Source organism: Lissotriton vulgaris, chromosome 8 (genome assembly GCF_964263255.1).
Source record: "Lissotriton vulgaris chromosome 8, aLisVul1.2, whole genome shotgun sequence".
Classification (NCBI taxonomy): Eukaryota; Metazoa; Chordata; class Amphibia; order Caudata; family Salamandridae; genus Lissotriton; species Lissotriton vulgaris.
In genome coordinates this window covers 744064373-744078669 of record NC_141696.1, presented here as the reverse complement: position 1 = coordinate 744078669, position 14297 = coordinate 744064373, and the positions used below count along the sequence as shown (strand labels likewise).

Below are 14297 nucleotides of genomic sequence, written 5' to 3'. Positions count from 1 at the left end.
ACGACCAGTAACTTTGTGAAACTTAGCACTATTCCATTGCATTAGTGCGGTATTTATTTATTGATTTTATCATCTTATGCGTGCATTGAGGGCCAGTAAATGTTCCCACCTACCCCACAATCGGATTACTAGGTGGACGTCTTGACAGTTTAGGCACGACCCACTAGGATAAATGTTCCACAGTTGTGGAGATGCGCTACACTACGGCTAAAATTGTATATACATATTTATGATCCTAGAGCAATATTCAAATTCCAGATTGTTAGCTCCCTGTGTAGGGTTTGTTAGTTTTCTCATCCTCATCATATAGAATCTGTGTTGATTCCCATTCGCATATCTCACTCTATGTCATACCATTGGAACCAGCCCATTGAATTTGTTAACCTTAGACCTGACCAATCCATGCCTTCTGGAAATCACCCAGAGCTTAGCATTGTTTTTCCTTTGTTTGATTGTTTGCATCATATTACTGCAAGGGATCTTGCGACCCACAGTTTAACCACAGATGCTCGTGCTTGCACTCTTGGCCATACCAATCCGCCTTCTAACTTCCTGGAAGAGAATCCGGATGCCATCTGCAAGGAACTAACTGATGGACTTAGAAAGGCCACTGATCATGTGGCACCAGCACGAAGGATGAACCTAGTGGATTGAGGACCCGGGGCCCCCTGGTACAATGAATCTCTTAGGGAGAAGAAGAGGGCTTTACGTAAAGCGGAGAGAGCTTGGCGCAGAGCCTATAATATAAATGCTCGGAGTTGTTACATACAGGAACTAGCGAGCTATAAAAAAGCGATTACATCTAGGAAGGCTGAATTTTATGAGGAGAGGATTGTTACAGCTAAGGATCCTCAAAAAGAAATCTTTAGAGTCCTAACGGAACTCAGGAAAACCAAGGAGCAGAGTCCGGAGTTCACACAAGAGGACTGTCAAAAATTCCAAGATTTCTTTTCCAGTAAGATCACAGACCTCATATCGGAAATTGCTCTCACCCCCACGTATGACTGCCCCCCCACAGCCTACTCCAGCCAAGAAGCCAGTGGACATCCCACTAACCACTTTACCCTTGATTACGAAGGATAGGCTGACCCTGCTCCTGGGGCAGGTTAAGTCGGGCTCCCAGGCTGACCCATGTCCACCAGAAGTGTTCAAACTGGTATAGAGGAAGAGGTTTTGACTCTCCTTAACGCATCTCTACAACTAGGACAAGTTCTGTTGGCCTTTAAGGAGGCCCGGTTGATCCCCCTGCTAAAAAAAACGGGGGATGATGTGAAATGCCTGAAAAACTTCAGGCCAATTTCCCAAATACCATTCCTGGCCAAAGTAGTAGAGCAACATGTACTCTCTGATCTTGCTGACCATCTGGAGAGGAATGTCTTGTTGGAACCGAATCAGGCTGGGTTTTGTGCTAATCATAGCACGGTGCTAGTGATGCTGTCCATTCTGGATGAGCTGAGGAATAGGGCAGACAGAAAAATTCCAGGTGCCCTGGTGGTGTTAGACCTCTCCGCAGCATTTGACACCGTTTGTCATAAACAACTATTGTCGCGGTTGAGGGACTTCGGCATTCAGGGCACAGCACATGCCTGATTCGCTTCCTTTTTGCAAGGGAGGACGCAGAGAGTACAGCTCGGAGACTTGTTCTCCACTACAACATCGATTACCTGTGGAGTGCCGCAGGGGTCCGCCCTTTCACCCCTTTTATTCAATATTTATTTACAGCCTCTGATCTCACTGCTTAATCAGATGGATTGCCAGGTCTACAATTACGCTGACGACACCCAAATTGTCATCCAAATGGAGGACGAGCCAGGTGTGTTTGCGAGATTACAAAATATTCTCAAGCACACAGCCAATTGGATGTCCATGAATTCGCTAAAAATCAATCCTGACAAGACCGAGGTGTTGCCAATCACTATCGTAGGCAACCCATGGAATGATGGCTTCTGGCCAAGAGAACTAGGGACACCCCCAGAACCAGCGGCGGCAGTAAAAAGCCTGGGCATCCATGTGGATGGCAAGCTATCCATGCAGAAACAAGTCACTGCGGTGGTGGGAACCTGTGTTGACCTTCTCCGACAACTAAGAAAAATCTCCTCACTATTGTCCTTCTCAACTTTGAGGCGCGCGACCTCCGCTAGGATCCTAGCGAGGCTGGATTATGGCAATTCGCTATAAATAGGCCTGCCTCAAAAACTTCTGGACAAGTTGCAAGTTGTCATGAATGACGCTGCAAGGCTCATCTTTAAGAAACCGAGGAATACGCATGCCTCCCCCCTCATGCGTGAGCTACACTGGCTGCCAGTGAGGAAGAGGGTACTGTTTAAAGGGCTCTGCATTGCACACAAATCCTTATACGGAAAGGCGCCAAGGTATCTGAAGGCCCGCCTGACTTCCTATAGGCCTGGTAGGATGTTAAGATCGTCGGAAGCTACTCTCCTCACCCAACCACGTTTTAGGCTGGCCACAGTTGATGGCCGCGCTATCTCTAATACCCTTCCAGCAGCCTGGAACAAGCTACCAGTGGAATTACGGAAAGAAACCAACCTGCTGTGCTTTCGGAAGAAGTTAAAAACTGTGCTCTTCCAACAAGCTTGGGTGGGGCTGTAAATTTCTCGAATGGCCCTCTGAATGTCTGCTGTGCGTACCTGACAAAAAGCTTAGAGACCCCTGGGTTATAACGCGCTATACAAATCGAAAAAAATAATAAATACTGTTCACCGGGAATAAGTAATTGATATGTTAGTGCCAGAATAGACATTTGATATCTCAGTATGACTGAGTAGCTCGTAATCTGAGATCTTGTGTCTTCTCTGACTTTAGGAGCTGTGTTGAGCACACTCTCCTTGACTGCAAAGCCTGACTGTATGTGCTGTTGGCCAGATTAGGTAACTACTACCTTTTAGTATGAGCATTCACAACCTGCCAATATGAACCCTCCCCCCATTACGGAGTATCCAATTGCTTTCAGGTGCTCCTTTCACGCAGTCCTGATGAAGACCCCACTCTAAGGCTTGAATCCCCTTGAACATCCTAGGGGTCGAAACGTTGGCTACTACTATTATACAACTAGACGATTGAAATTCATTATCAGTGTCTTCTAATGTTATGTGTTTTTACTGGAACAATTGACCTGTGTTAGGCCCGATAGGTCTCAATATGTGAATTTGATGTATATATGTCCCATTACCTCTCCCTTGTCCACTACCCTCACTCACTCACTTTGATCCTGAACACCCTTACCTTTCCTTTCCCAACACTAGAGCACCTTTTTTCAAAAATACTTTTTTCAAAAATATGTTTATGATTCTAGATGCAAGAGCAACTGCGTTGCCTAAACTAAAGTGGGTAAGAGTGGTCTGTTTAACTCAGACACTCTGTTCATCACCACCCCCTTTTTGTAAATCGTAAACTAAAGTGATGCATGCTTTGAAAATAAATTGCATTCACTGCAGACTATGCAAAATTTGTGTTGTGGATGCTGCTATTTCTTTCGTATAAAAAAATTGTTGCCACTGTGACCAATTGTTTATTGTATTGCAATTTTCACTGGGTCTGGTAGCCTTTCGGGTATCCCTATTGATACTTAAGATAAGCTGCATGTGTAAGCACCTTAAATACAGACCGACTGGATTTGCATAAGCTTGTTGCCCTTTGGACATCATTTTGCCTGATCATCCTCTAACAGGTGATGGTTACAGCACCGAGTGTGGGACAATCAGCCCATTGCTGCACTGAAGCCAAACTCCAACACTTGTTGCTTTTCTCCCTGAGACCATGGCACCAAAGCAGTTCTTGGCTGGAAGATATCCCCCAGCAATGGGCTCTACCACCAGACCCATGTGCACCCTCCAGAACAATCAATATTTCAAGCATGAGAGCTAAACCTTCTTGCCAGGATTCAAAATATTGCTAGTCTGGATGATTTCGAGCTCAGATAGATATAGAGTTTGGCGGACTATCAGGTCAGGTCCACTTAGTTACCTTACCAAGATGCTGCCTTCTCTATCAACTTTCAGTTGGCTTTTTTTCTCCTGAATCACTTTCCTGAGCTTAGGCAATGGCCCGTACAAAGAGCAGCTCGAAAGCTCTCTTATGTCTTTTAACATTATGGAGGCGATAAATTCCCTCTTGAAAAGTTTGGGATCCACTGTTAATGAAAATTAGAATTCTGTATCACAATGCTGAGATTCTCTTTGCCAATCAGCATGCCTAAAATGCTGCCACTAACTATCGTTTTCCATATTGTAGCCTTACTGGCTGAGACAAGAAGGAAACACTGATTATTTGCCTGTGATGAGCGAGATAGAAGAGACATGTGCTAATTGTCCTGTTGCCCACATGCTATGATATTAGGCAGCTGTGAAAGGGGCTTGTCCTCATTAAGTCCCCTCTCCTTTGCTTCTGGCTCATAATCGCAGAGCAGACAATAAACAGTGGTTAACTGACGCTGCAGATATATTTAAGACATACTGAAGATCAAATAAAGAACAACAAGGGTGTGAGATACTGCGAAATTCTCATCGTAGGCAGGCCTACAGGGTATGACTGGGATGATTTTGCATGCATCTGTGACCTATCTTAAACCGTTGGAACCATGTTTCACTAGGAATGACACATGGGTGCTGTTCCCCTACCCTGGGTTGGGATATGGGGGTTAAGTGCATCTAACAATAAAGCATGTATACGAATTAAATCATATATAAGAAACTGAAGCATTGAAATACTATGTGACCACGTTCACATTCATGATTAGAGACAGTGGCAAATTAACAAATGCAAGGAGTGACACTTTAAATCTATAAGAATAATATAACACTTACTTGGGGCTCCTTGAGTGCTACTTTCTAGGACAGCAGGAGCAGGTTCTGAAATACAGAAGTAATCTGGTTAAGCCACAGAGGGTAAAGGATGACACCTTCGATCAAAAGCATAAATGGTTCCTGAATGTATTATCATATGTAAGCAGCACCGGCCATTTTGAGATTGAGGCCTACATTGCCCAGTATTAAAATAACACAGTTTCTTAAAAAATATCTCGATTTCAGTGTATGTTAATCACATTGTGTTAATACATTTATACATTTTATAACAAACACACATCAACACTATGTCACAGTCCCGGGAAGCCCAGGACATCCCTTCATTCTTGCCAAAGACAGTCTCTTTGAAAAGATATAGCTTGTCCCACCTTCGAAAATCACTATAGCACATCAACTAGGCAATCCCACTTTGTGCAGCTTGGGACTTCTCTGCTTTCCTTAGCCACTAACATTACTGCGCTCCAAAAAGAGAAAATCGCAGAACAAAACACAATATTGGACTTCATGGACATCATTTAACTGTTTTTCTTATTTAGGTCTGTGTGAAAAATCTGTTACATTTGTGTAATTTCACCCAATTCTGAAATGGCCATGGTTTATTAAATGTGTTAGTCTCTTTTTCAGAACCCAAGAGACACCCTGAATCCCCTTCCCCACCACAGTTTGGTCTATGTAGAACCAAACCTGTTGGACATGGCCCTTCTTAGAGGATTTACCTAAAACGTTTTGCTTTTCCCTACTAGTTTTTGCTGATTCTCTGTGCATGGCCTTAGGACTCTGGGCGCTTTCCCACTGTACTGCAATAGGAAAGTGCACATGCCCCTCCTACAGAGCCAGGAGGGGTGCTTACATATTTGGTTTAGGTTCAATACCTATGAGTGCCCTGTAAAAATGGTACACCATATACCCGGGGCTGATACAGCACTGGCTAATAGTGGGACAATGCACTGAGTGTCCCACCCGCCGATTAGCCTGTCAAACATGTAACATGCGTGCTATTGCAGGCCTGTGGGGGCACACTGGTGCTTTTACTTAGGTTTGTATTGGGGTTTCTTATTAAGTGCACGCATTACACCAACAGGGATCTCTCAGCACTATAGCAACTCCAAAGTTGTATAAGCCCCAATTGGAAGAGTGCAAAAACACATTAAAATCTAAAACAGCCGGGGGCGTGGCTGGCAGCCGAGAGGAATAGCTGTGTTCTGAGCCGGCTCCTCGGCCCTCGCCCGTAAATAAGGGTCTATCCTATCGCCAGTGCCGCAGAACACCCCATTTCCAAGGGGTAACACATTGCTGACCTGCCTGGCTGCCATCTCGGGCTCCTTGGCTGCCCTCGCGTCCCTGGTGACACTGCGGACCTTCACGACCCTGCGGCCTAGCTGCTCCACTGGCGGCCGCGGCCGTCGTCTACAGCTGGTGCTGACTCCGGAACTGCTGCTGTCGGGGACCGGATACCCGACCACCGAGCCCCGTGTGCGCTTCCTGCCTCCGGGGAGTGCTTGACGCCGGAGGATTCCTGCGGGAAGAAGGCCCCCCCTGATCCCCGGTTTGCTGGCTATGCAAGTCCCCGGCTTTGGGCCTACCGCCGGGGACCGCTTTCTATCACCTGCACCCTCGTTGATGGCTCCAGCTGGGCGCTGCCCGTCGTCTTGCCTCCCCTGCTCAACCACTGACCTCCCTGGGACGAGGGGGGACCCTCGTGGCGTGGTGAGGCCCCCCCCCCCCCCATCGATAGGGTGACCAGAACTTTACAGCCATAAACCGGGACATGTCATAAAAATAGAGGAAGGACTACAATTTTACCTTAAGCATGAGAGCACTCCTCAGCAGAGAATAACAGAACAGGCAGTAAGACTATACATAAACTGCAATTTTTGGGTCCAGTAGCCTGCCTGTTGGTTGGATTGCTTTCTTGAAACAACTGCTGACTCTCCCTGCTTCGTAAAACATGAAAAACACCTTGCACCGTTTTCAGGTGACCTCCTCAAGAACAGGGACATGAGCTAAAATTCTTGAAATTTGCTGGGACAGCTGATTAGGAACGGGGACCGTCCTGGCAGGGCGGGGCCCCCTGGTCACCCTACCCATTGAGCCATTTTTCCAGCAACCAGTAGAAGCGCGCTGCCGTCTACCCCTGCCTCACTGAGGGAGCCCCTGTGCCCCAACGCTGTAGCCTGATCGCTTGACCTGTACCGATGGGGTGAGTGGTGTTGCGCTGTGGGGGGCCAGCCCCAAGAGCCTCGCAGACACTGGTCTAGACTGTTTCACTCGCACACGGGACAGATTCATTGGTGTGACCCCGCGAGGTGGTCGGTTCCCGGTTACACTGACGCATTCTGGTTAGACCTGAACTCTCCTACTGTTTTCGTGCCACCTACACGGTCCATGGACTAAGGGTGCCCCTCAGCCTTCCTCCTCGATCTTAACCTAAGATATATACATTCCAGAATTCTTCATCCGCAGAGGAGTGCGGCGAACTACCAGCTTCAAGGGACTCATCACTTCATCTCACTCATTGTCCCACACTCTCGCCACTTGACTACGCTGGGTTCCTTAACACCTCACCATGGCAAGGGATCACTGAAATAATATCGAGGGACAAAATATCGACTTGCCAAAATATCGTGGACAAAATATCGACAGTCAAAATATCGAGTTTGTATCTACAAACAGGTAAGTACAAATATATTGAGTAAAAAATATCGTTAACAATAATATAGATGTAAAAAATATCGACTTTATTAAAAACAGTGTTAAATTAAATTAATATTAAATTTTAATTACTAAAATATACTTAAAAACACTTAAATTAAATTATAATAATTAAATAATAAATGAAAATAATAAAAATAATTTTTTACAATCTGATTTGTTGACCCTGAACCCTAAAATATACCCCTTTACCCAAAAACCCAAAACTGACCCTGAACCCTAAAAATACCCCTTTACCCAAAAACTAAAAACTGACCCTGAACCCTAAAAATACCCCTTTACCCTAAAACTTAAAACTGACCCAAAACCCTAAAAATGCCCCTTTACCCAAAAACTGAAAACTGACCCTGAACCCTAAAAATACTCCTTTACCCAAAATGTATCAATATTATTTAATTACCAAATAATTATTAATTAACAATAACAATAAAGTAAATATATTAACACATTATCTGTAATTATTCTAATAATTAATATTATTTTTTCCCAATTAATTACTTAACAATAACACAAAATTATATATATTAAAATGTACTCTAATTAATGTAATTAACTAATTACAATTAATTAATTACCAATTAATTACTAATACAAAATATGTACAAAATTATATTAATTAATGAACTAATTATTATTAATTAATTATCAATTAATTATTAATTATAAATATTCACAAACATATATTAATTAATTAATTATTATTAAATTACTTCCCACCCTATTCCCCTATAAACCCACAACCCGCTACAGAATTACATTACGCAATTATTAAAAAAACAAAATTCATTTAATAAAATATTTTATAACATTAATACACACATTTCACACATATTATTACATAAACATACACTATAAAATATTATATATTATTAAAAATTCGATATTTTTGCTATCTATATTTTATACAGTCAATATTACTTCACTTACCTGAAAAACGATATTTTTGTAGTCGATATTATGTCCAGTCGATATTTTGTCCAGTCTATATTTAAAACTCGATATTATGTCCAGTCGATATTTTGGAGTCGATATTTTGTCTGTGCACCCATGGCAAGTAGTAAAGGCGGCCGACCGCCTCACCAGAGGCAGATCAACAAGCTTTCGTGGGGCTCTAAAGGAGAGCCCAAGGAGGCGAACTCGGACGCTGTGCCTAAGACCGCAACCCCACCCCTGGCTGCACGTGCCCCCACGCTGGAAGATGTGATGGAGGCGATAGCCGGAGTTCGTTCATCGCTAGAGACCCGAATAGACTCGGTCAATATTGAAGTTACCCTGCTGCGAGCAGATCTCCAGAAAATGGACTCTAGGGTGCGAGATGTGTAGGTCAAGACCGCGGCGCTTGTAGATGACACTTCCACTCTCCAGCAGCAAGTGTCCCAGCTGCAGACACAACAGGCACAGATGGGAGAGCTCCTTGACGACTATGAAGGACGTGCTAGATGCAACAACCTCCGCATCCTTGGAGTTCCGGAGCGCATGGAAGGGATAACGGCCGACCTCTTCGTTGAGAATCTAATCCTAAAGCTCCTCCAGCCGAAACAACTGTCTAACTACTTTTCCATTGAGCGGGCACACAGAGTTCCTGGGGGTAGACCAAAAGTGGGCGCACCCCCAGGCCCATAATCGCCCGAGTGTTTGACTTCAGGGACCAAGATGTCCTCCTCCAAACTGCTCGAACAGGACCACCCCTACGACTAGAGAACGCCCAGATCACATTCTTTCCCGACTTCACGGTAAAAGTCCAAGCTCGACGGCGTTGCTTCCTCGAAGTTAAGAAGGCACTCCGTCCTAAAGAAATTAAGTACGCAATGCTCTTTCCAGCCAAATTGCGCGTGGAGGCGGAGGGGAAAACCTGGTTCCTCTCCTCACCTGCGGAGGCGTGGGACTGGCTTGAAGGATGGCGTCAGTCGGGCGCCACTCAACGCAGTGGCCGCGACTCGAATGAACAAGCCGAAGCTGAGTTGCCCCCGGAAAGTCAAGAACTGTTCTCGGATGACAATCGAAAGGGCCTGTGACTCTACCTATGTTTTCTTTCTTGCTACCAACTGAGACGCTCTCCTGGTACCTAAATGACACGAAAGTAGTCCTCTGATCCTGGCCGACCGGGGACAGAGGGGTTCTTTGTTGGCTACTGCTGGCCCATTTACTCTTCTCTGCAGCTCCGGCGCCTGGAGGCATCCAGGTTACATCATTGCTTAATGTACTATGTGAATACTACTGTTGTTAGTGTTTATTGACGCGGCACTAGGCCCAAACATCTGGTTGCTCTGGGCGAGGGCACTCAAGGCTCTCCACACACCCCGTACATGTTTGGGAGGGCGACAGGCACTCTGCCTAGTTGGGGAGTGGATAGTTTCAAGTCTGCGAGCAGGGGGGTTGGAATGGGAGGGAGGGCATTTCTGAGATGTTGTGTTTTGATTTTAGTTCTGTTGCTGTTTACACACCGCAGAGTTTTGTCAGAAAGGGAGCTTACTACACTGCATTACATGCCTCCGCAAGATATTCCATGCTCTTCACTGGGACATGTCTGGTCCCCCTTGATCTCCACCTTTGACCGGGTCGGGTCCGCTATCGGCCCTGAGGACCACTCTGTGACCTACGAGCCCATACTCTGTGCATATCTTCCATCTTTTGAACCACCATGACACCCCCCCTGACTAAGTCTCTCTCCCTCATGACATGGAACGTCAATGGCCTAGGCAGTAGAGTAAAAAGAGGGATAGTCATGCAATATCTTAAACGACACGCTCCGGACCTGGTCCTCCTCCAAGAGACACACTTGATGGGTAACACATGTCTAGTACTACACCGATGGGGAAACAAGCTGCTTGTACGCGCAGGATTTACCTCGGGCTCCAGAGGAACTGGCATCTTCGTCCGCAAAAATGTTGCACTGACCTGTACGAAAACGTGGGCTGACCCACTTGGTTGCTTTGCGGTGATAGAGGCCATTTGAGAGTGAAAGCTGATAAATGTTATCTCAGTTTACATTCCTCCAACCCTGGGTGTTGACGCATTGCAGACCCTGCAGCAACTCATGCTAGATCTCCCGCAGGGGCCCCTGCTCTTTGGGGGCGACTTCAATATGACAATGAATGACGCCCTCGATCGACACCCCCATCGTGCGTCACATAGGCAATGCTCTGATCTCCTAGATTTTACCCAGGCACTGGGACTAGAAGATCTATGGCGTTCGTTTCATCCAACCACCTCATATTTCACACACTACTCTAATGCCCATAATAGTAGCTCTCATATAGATTATTTTTTCTCCCCCGGGACTGATTTGGAGCTCTTCCGCCACCCCAGAGGACTCCCCAGGGGAATCTCTGATCACTCCCCACTCCTTGTTGAATTTACATATCATCGTCAGAGATCCCGAGGTCCCATAATAATAACCCCTTGGCTCCTGAAGATCCCTGATATAAAGGACTGTCTGCTGGAACACACGGAGTACTACTTTACGGAAAATGTTAGTTCCGTGAAGTCGGCTATAACCATCTGGGAGGCCTATAAGGCAGTACTCAAAAGGAAGGCGTTAGCTCTCAAAACCGGATACATACGCAAACAAAAAGAGCACCTAATCCAGGCCGAAGTGGACCTTGTCCACTTGGAGTCGATCCACAACGTAAACTCCTCGGACGAAACCGCAACCCGTCTCTGAGTGAAACAACTAGAATATAAGGCACTAGCCTTGAAGAAAGCGTAGGCCAAACTCCTAAAGACGCGCCACCGAGTGTATGAATTGGGTGATAGAGCAGGTAAAATGCTGGCATGGCTCGAAAAATGCGAACAGGGCTCCAGATGGATCCCTGAAATATCCTTACCAGGCAAATCTCCTGTTACAGACCCCGAGGAAATAGCAGAGGTCTTTGCTACTCATTTTGATGGAGTGTATACTGCCAGGGCGCATTGTACTGCCGAAGAGTCTAGACTCCTCCTGAATGAAATGCGCCTATCTACTCTCTCTGAAACCGACGCGAAGTAACTAGAGGCAGATCTCACAAGGGAGGAGATTGGCAATGCACTGTTTGCCCCAACGGTGTCCATATTGAATTTCTGAAAGGTATGGCGGGTGAAGTACTCCCACACCTAAAGGTAATGTTTGAGGAGAGCCGAGATATCGGATACCTCCCAATTGACCAACGGCTGGCCACAATTGTTGTGATTCACAAACCCTCTAAACCTGCTACCGATTGCTGCTCCTACAGACCAATTTACCTCATTAATTCTGAGGTGAAGATTTTAGCGAAACTCCTCGCCACTAGACTCATGAGGGTTCTCCCCTCCTTAATTCACGAGGACCAATCGGGATTCCTCCCAGGCTGTAACACAGCGCTTAATCTCTGTAGGGTCCACAACATTATGAGCAGAATATCTTACCTCCAAGACAACACATCTATCCTCCCCCTTGACGCCACGCTCGCCTTTGACTCCATAGAATGGTCTTACCTATTTGAGGTCTTGACCAGCTATGGCTTCAGTCCCAAATGTATTCAGTGGGTCCGAATTCTCTATACTGACCTTTGGGGTCAAGTTTTTGTCAACGGTCATACATCCAGACGATTTCCTCTTTCCAGAGGGACTAGGCAGGGATGCCCCCTCTCCCCATTGTTATTTGCGCTCAACCTAGAACCTTTGGCCCATTGGATCAGAACGGATAACTCTATCCATGTACTCCGGTGGAATGACGCCCTAATTGACAAGATCTCCTTATATGCGGACGACATTCTTGTCTATATCTCTTCCCCCAAATCCTCTATCAATAGTCTCCTACATGTCATCACCAACTTCGGCAAGTAATCGGGCTTTTCTATCAATTGGTCCAAGTCAGTGATATACGGACTACATGGCCCACCCCCTCCCCTTCCAAGGGGTTACTCAATTGACGTGGCCCAGGATGGATTCAAGTACCTCGGTATCTTCGTTATCCCAGACCCCAAGGTCTTCTTGGACCGTAACTTAAAGGGCCCGCTACTAAGGCTCCATAATGACGTATCTCATTGGAGATCACTGCCTCTGTCTCTCCCAGGCAGGGCGGCCCTCTTTAAAATGCTTGCACTCCCACGCTTTTTATATGCCTTACAAAATTGCCCATTTCCTATTGCCGACTACTATTTTACTGCATTAGAGGGAGACCTCCGCCTTCTCCTGTGGGACGGCGGCTCCCCCGGCATCGCTCTTCTCGCGCTTACGCAGGGGTGGTACGATGGTGGTATCGCCTTGCCAAATATTAGACTCTACTATTGGGCGTGTCAATTGACAGCCACCAACCTTTGGCTATATGGTCTACCAACGAACCCTGCTTTCCATCTTGAAAGATACCAGATGGGCCGTGGGGGCTACCTTGATACCTTATATGGTAAACCTTCCCGCACTCGATACATAGGCCCGATGTCACACACGACGGCAATCTGGCACCGAGCAAATAGACTTCTTGGTTGGTCTGACGCTCTCACGCTGGCCACTCCGCTTAGAGCCTCACATACACTAGGCTCCCTCTGTCACTACAAGGGCTTTGATAAGTGGGACAGGATCGACATTTCCACCCTGGGTGACATGATTCATAAGGAAAAACTGCTGACTTTCGTAGAGCTCGAGAAGAAATATGACCTAGCCCACTCTGAGGCCTTCCGCTACCCCCAAATCAAGCATGCCATACTCACTAATGTCCCTGATCTCTCTTCCCTTCCACAATCCTCACCTCTTGAAGATAGATTATTATCAGAACCAAGGCGGTCTCCTGCACTTACCGCAAACTATGCAACAACATGCCTAACACCTTCCAACTTCTAAGAGCAAATGGCAGGGCGACATCGGGGCCATGGAGGATGCTGAATGGCGGGCGACACTGATGTCCCCGCACAAATCGGCTATCAATCACAGATTCAGGCTCATACAATTGAAGATATTGCATAGAACTTATTTGTCCGCTCCCCTCTTAGCCAAACTTGGTAGGCGCACAAATGATCTTTGTCTTCGTAATTGTGGGCTTGTTGGAACGTTTTACCATATTATCTGGGACTGCCCAGTGATCCAGGACCTTTGGAAGCGAGCGGCTTGTAAGATCTCTGATGCACTAGGGAAACATATCTCTCTGTCTCCAAAAGGCGGACTCCTTAATTTATGGGACCCCACGGATCTCACTACACTGGAACAGCAATGGGCGGCTCTGGGCTTCCTTTTATTGAAACGTGAAATAGCAATGCAATGGGGCTCGCCAAACAAGCCGCTCCTGATCAGATGGGTCGCTACAATGGATACATGTATGTTGTCTGAAAAAACTGTATATAAGATCAGGGGGTGTCCTAAAATTTGGGATAAGAAATGGGGCACTGGAATGTCTTTAGAGGAGAACTTTGCAGTTCCCCTACAACTGAAATGGCGATGGCCAGGACTGGTCCTCCCCGAACTCTCTCTTGTAATGCACCGCTGTAATACATGCTCTTTATGTCGAATTTTGTACTTAATGATTGTCAACTGATCACTTACTCTGCTTTGTTTAATAAAAAAAAATTAAACAAAATAATAAAAAAAATCTAAAACAGCCAGGTCTTTAGAGATTTTTTGTATTGTTTTGTTTAAAATGAGTGCATATACACAATTGCTCTCTTATATTGGTTAACATTTGGGAAGAGATAAATTCAATCTTGAATTTTTAAGAAATTCCCTCTAAAAACGTTTTGGATCCACTGTTAATGAAAATTTGAATTCTGCATCAAAATGCTGAAATTGTCTTTGTTAATCAGCATGCTCAAAATG

The 14297-nt window shown here is 45.7% G+C and overlaps 1 protein-coding gene across 1 annotated transcript in view; it reads right to left on the bottom strand.

Annotated features, from left to right (window-relative positions):
- LOC147697944 (uncharacterized) overlaps positions 1 to 14297 on the bottom strand; it is a 1308576-nt gene that overhangs the window by 609652 nt on the left and 684627 nt on the right. The window contains exon 12 of the mRNA XM_086936165.1: positions 4824 to 4868. Within this exon, the coding sequence (XP_086792291.1) occupies positions 4824 to 4868 (45 nt within the window). The remainder of the gene's footprint in view (positions 1 to 4823; positions 4869 to 14297) is intronic.